This window comes from Aristolochia californica, unplaced genomic scaffold (assembly GCF_029961685.1).
Source record: "Aristolochia californica isolate CCGP_79_NKW_82.1479 unplaced genomic scaffold, dmAriCali1.0.hap1 SCAF_10, whole genome shotgun sequence".
NCBI lineage: Eukaryota > Viridiplantae > Streptophyta > Magnoliopsida > Piperales > Aristolochiaceae > Aristolochia > Aristolochia californica.
Window position 1 is genome coordinate 31,868,962 of NW_027181771.1, and position 5,737 is coordinate 31,874,698.

At 38.2% G+C, this 5,737-nt stretch overlaps 1 protein-coding gene across 1 annotated transcript; it reads left to right on the forward strand.

Annotated features, from left to right (window-relative positions):
* The first annotated feature begins 1,751 nt into the window (after nucleotides 1-1,751).
* Nucleotides 1,752-5,435, forward strand: LOC137936267 (pentatricopeptide repeat-containing protein At2g30100, chloroplastic-like). The gene is made up of 2 exons (XM_068780854.1): nucleotides 1,752-2,754; nucleotides 4,414-5,435. The coding sequence occupies exons 1-2, from the start codon at nucleotides 2,032-2,034 to the stop codon at nucleotides 5,185-5,187; spliced, it is 1,497 nt and encodes a 498-aa protein (XP_068636955.1). The 5' UTR covers nucleotides 1,752-2,031; the 3' UTR covers nucleotides 5,188-5,435.
* The last annotated feature ends 302 nt before the right edge of the window (nucleotides 5,436-5,737 follow it).

Sequence of the window (5,737 nt, forward strand, 5' to 3'; positions counted from 1 at the left end):
GAGAGCCTCTCCTAAGCTGTAAAGTCAACCCACCAGTCTCTAGTTTATTGCATGAGTACGTGATTCTAATGAAACCAGCAGGATGTCTGTCTCCCACTCCCATCATCCATGCATGTCAATTGCCATCCATATACATATCCATGCCCATCCCTTTATCATATAAAGCCCCCATTGACCCTTTCTTTGAAGCTTCCACTCTTCAACCAATGGTTTGGTGGATGTAATATGAATCTCGGTGTGAGAAGTTTCAGTATTCTTTAGGAGACTTTAGTTCCTAAATAGTCTTAAGATAGATTTAGATATTATTTTGGTAATAAAAGTAGAGAATATCCTTTGACAAAAAGGCCTTATGATGTTTCCCTTGTTGGACCATGTCTACATCTTACCAGCCTACAATTGATTCAAAATTATATTAGGTAGCCATTAGTTTTAGTAATTCAACTAGTGAACCAATAGAGATGATCATTTGTGGGATTATCTGATGCAAATGACCCACAAACACTTGTTTCTAGTGCTTTTGTTCATGAAAAAGTTTTATATTGTATGTCATGCAATGATTAAAATTTTTATGGCTAAATTCAAATTAATCGCATTAAAAGTGTTTATAAACGGGAAACGAAATGGTTAAGCACTACAAATGGGATTTTTATAGTGGTTCACAATCAATTTTTCAGATTGCTACTCCACTCTCAGGAAGCCATTGCCCTGGAATTAAACTTTTCACTATGAATAGGCAAACGACATCTACAACATAGAATCATAAAAAAAAAACTCATATACATCACCAACTCAAACAATTTGACAATTTGGTACTTGGAGAAGATAATGAGGGAGATATTATGGGTGGAACAACAGGTTGATTAACATCGATGCCACCCAAAATAGGTTGGGTTGTTTGTAAAATAGTAGAAGTAGGTCTAGTAGGTCTAGTAGGAGGGGTGGGGAGGCTTTGGAAAAAAAATCATAAATAAAATCAGTAAAAAATGTATTAAGGGAAAAAAAGGAAATGAAAACTTGGAAAGAGTGGTAAAGGGAATCTAGGTTTCATCGAATACGACATGCCTAGAAATTATATTCCGCCGCTCATTTTTTTGTAGAGTATAAGGACAAGAAACATGTCTAACAATACCTAATGTGCTAAGAAAAGTAGAAAATGTGTGTAACATGAATTCACCACCATTATCACATTGAAAAACCTTGATTTTACATCTAAGCTGAAGCTCTGCCATGGCCTTAAATTTACAAAATGCGAAAAATATCATATTTCAATTTTAAAAGATAAAGTCATGCACATAATGAAAAATCATCAATAAAGATAACATAATGGCAACAACCTTCTAACGAGGTTGTAGGGGTGGGGGGCTCCACACATCACTATGAGTAGTATCGAATAGCAATTCGACATGATGATTACTAGAAACAAAAGGTAATTTATGGCTTTTAGCCATTTGATAATCCACAAAAATGTCTATGTTGAAAAGATAACTTAGGCAACAAGTTCTTATTAATGAAAATAGTAAGAGATCTCATAGAGAGATGCCTTTAATGCTTGTGCCAAAGTTCAGCAAGTGCAGAACTCTAAAGGCATGAATGAATTGTAGCCCAAATGGAAGAATGGGCCAGAATGAGGCCCACAAACTTGTGGTGTCGTCGTCTTCGAAAGTTTGAACACGTTTTCGCCTTCAGCTTCAAAAAATATAAATAAATAGAATCAAGCTCCCCTGCAAGACTGCAACTCGCAATCTCGGAGAATTCCCCTGATTTCGCTCGCTGTATGTGTCTGTTCTGGCGACTGGACAAAAATCCGAACAAGAACAAGAATCGCAAAACCAGAAAAGAAGGGTAGATAGAAACTAGAAAAGATATTGCTTTTCTCTTGGGTTTCTATTTCTCTTTTATGCGCCTGCATGGAGGCTTTCACTCTCTTTTTCTCTGTTCGCCGAAGCTTCTTTCTATAATTCGTTTCAGGCGAAATTCTTTGTCATTTATGAGTCTCGAATAGAAATCTAGAGATTGGAGGTTGGAGAGGAAATGGGTACTGTGGACCGGTTTCTCTCTCCAGCTGAATTCACTCGATTGGCTGTTTCTTTTCCTCGCCGATGGCTCCCGCTTGTTTCTCCGGCTGAGTCTTCTCTCTCGGCTTATTCGAGAGTTCAGAGGAAAGCTTGTTTCGCTGGCTGCCATGCTCGAAACCCTAGAATTAGAGAATCCCCACTCTTCACCTCTCTCGAGTTAGAACAGCTATTCTCCGCCGAGGAGTCATCGATCAGCGACGGTTTCTACGAGACAATCGAGGAGCTGTCTCGCAATGTGCGAGACCCTGCTGACGTTTTATCCGATCACGAGTGCTTGTCCCCACGGGAAATTCAGCTTGTTCTGGTATACTTTTCGCAGGAAGGCCGGGACTCGTGGTGTGCGCTGGAAGTTTTCGACTGGCTTCGGCGATGGGACCGAGTCGACGACGAGACGATGGAGTTGATGGTCTCTATTATGTGTGGATGGGTGGAGAAACTCATCGCTGGAGACCATGGAGTGGACGAAGTGGTGGATTTGCTGAAGGATATGGATTGTGTGGGGTTGAAACCGAAGTTCAGTATGGTTGAGAAGGTGATTTCGCTCTACTGGGAAACAGGGAAGAAGACTGAAGCGATCTTATTTGTGAAGAACGTATTGAAGAAGGGATTGGATTATGTCGATGACAAGGGTGGTGGAACTGTTGGCGGCCCTACCGGATGCCTTGCCTGGAAGATGATGGTATGTTTTTAACACCTATTGAATAGCTCTATAATTGTCTTTAGGTCTAGTTACAGATTTTGAATTTTACATTTGGACATTCTACGGGTAAGTTTGTCACAATGAAGTACGGAAACAGGAAATTTAGGATCAGTTAAAGATTATGAACAAAGAGTTAGAATTGATGAAGAATGAGATTCCCTGTGAAACTGAGACGTGGATTAGTGAAATCTCCTCTTTCCAAGGAACATGCTTCTCTGTTTAATTACTCATCTATCAATTAGTCAATCCTCAATTTCCTGATCAGATTCTCTCTCTAATGAGCCACCAGAAAGTAGCAACTTGTATAAATAACAAAACCAGTCTAGAAGTAAACTGTCATCTTAGCTCATCTTTTTTATTGGTATTACTTTTGATCATAGTTTCCAAGTTGTGCTTGCAAAGAAGAACATTTCTTTCTACAATCACCACTAATGTTTATTGAGGTTGTTATAGGTTTTTAATAAGAACCATGTTTACAATCTGAAAACAATCAACAGGTAGTCAAACTTAACAAAAAAAATTATGAACAATGAAGCAACTGAACATTTTCTCATTTTACTGACTTCTGCTGCAACATTTTCTTGTGAAAGTTCTTTGTCTGTAAGTAGGGAATGGCAAAACATACTCTAACTCAGGAGTGATAGAATTTTGATTGAGTATCATTTAAAGAAAATAAAGTTTGCTCTCACTTTGAATTGTAGCAGTCAACTCTAACTCCCATTCATATATGCACACCTGAACTACTTAAATAACTTTCATTTTCAGGATTTACTGCATCACTTGTGGGTTAAAAGTATGTGTAAAAAGGAAGAGCTGTATTAGATGTTGAAATACAAACTTCAGTTGATTTATGGACTTCACTGAAGATTCAAAGTACTTAAACCACACATTATCATTTTCTCTTTTACTTCATGTGGGTGCTGGTATTCACCAGTTCACCAAGCTTCTGCTCTTTGTTAATATCTTCATAATGCTGCTCCCTCTTTCCAGACACGTGAAGCTTCTGGTGCTTTTGCCAACAAAAACAACATATTCTGGACCCTTATCTCCTCCAAAAAATGTCATTTGTTCTTATTGGCTTTTCTTGTAACAGAAGATAATGAGGGTAAAAATGACAATTATCTGCATATATATTTTGTCTGTAATTATCTGTAAAATATTTTTAAAAAGCAATGATTTTTTATCCTTGAAATTCATATCCAAGAGGTAGAAAATTCGGAAATTTGGTGAACTTTTTGGGTGCTTCCTGCTCTTATACCATGCTGTGGGATTCCTGACCCAAGCTGATGTGGCTTGTCAGACTGTACAGGCCCCTCTATGATCTGTATACCAAAATTCAAAACCATAGTGAAGTGTTGATTGTGGCCAATGACAGCCTTCTTTAGTCCATTGTCTCTTGTCACCATGATTTGATGGGACTGGCATGTAAGGTCTGCTTTAAATGGTTAAAAGAACTTCTACTAATATTTAGAAGGATAGCAGCAGAGACGTATTTTCCTGAAATGCTTCTCACCTTATTATGGCATGAATTGTAATTGGCTTGTGTTCATGCTTTATGCATGTTACAAGCACAATATAAGTTTTCTTCACATTTTATGTGACTATAAAGGAATTGTAACATTATTTTGAATCTGCTAGATGGATGGAGAGTATCGAGGTGCAGTCAAATTGGTGATTGGGTTCAAGGAATCTGGTTTGGAGCCCGACGTGTATAGCTACCTTATTGCGATGACAGCCTTGGTTAAAGAGCTAAATGAGTTATCCAAAGTGTTACGTAAACTAAAAGGATTGATGAAGACTGGTGTTCTATCAGAGCTTGATAAAAATGATGCTGGTCTTATCGAACAGTACCAATTGGATCTCCTGCAGGATGGCGTCCGCTTGTCTGACTGGGCAATTCAAGAAGGAGGATCTTCTCTTTCGAGTGCAGTTCATGATAGGCTCCTAGCTATGTACACATGTGCTGGTCAAGGCATTAAAGCTGAGCGTCAGTTATGGCAAATGAAGCTTGCAGGTAGACAACCTGATGCAGAGCTCTATGACATAGTTTTAGCAATTTGTGCATGTCAAAAAGAGATGGATGCTGTTCGGCGGTTGCTTGCAAGAACAGAGGCAACCGATGCTGGAATCCAGCAGAAGACTTTGTTATGGCTATTGAGGGGTTATGTCAAAGGTGGGCATTTTGAAGATGCTTCTGAAACTATAATAAAGATGCTAGACTTGGGATTTCATCCCGAGTATGTCGACAGAGTGGCAGTTTTGCAAGGACTGAGGAGAAGCATCCAACTGTCAGGAAACTTTGAAGCTTATCTTAAGCTGTGTAAGCGCCTTGCTGATGAAGAGTTGATAGGGCCCTGTCTTCTATATTTGTATCTAAGTCAGTTAAAGCTTTGGATCACAAGAATGCTTTGAAAGTTTGATAAGCCAGATAATTCAGCCATACTTGATGGCTAGATGCAGGGGGTCATACGAATTGATAGCTTCCAAAAGTGGCAAAGGTTTTGTTCAGAGCATTTTTGTTGATTTCTATAGATTGTAAATGTGTTAAGAATATAATAGAGAAAACCAATAGCTGTTGCAGTTGCAAGAAAAGTATCAAAAAGAGTTTGGACTCCCATTGGCTGTAAATTTGTAAACAAAACTACAATAAAAGTTTGGTATTTAAGAGGTTTTCCCTTGCTTCCTTGTTTCTAAATCTGTCATTGAATCCAGTCTTGTAGCAGTTGCATACATGTCTTACCGGATTTTCCAAATTGCAAAGAGCTAATGTGCTCTGCATATGTTGATATTTACTATTGGGCCCTCGTAGTGTCTTTTTCCAAAGAAACTCTAGAAAGACATTTCTAGTAAAAATATATTTTCAGGGACTATTAGTGTCTCATGTTTTCTGAAACACTTTTCTAGCTAGAAATTCTTATAAGAAAAATCGTATAACTTTTCAGGTAAGATTTTTTAACCAAGA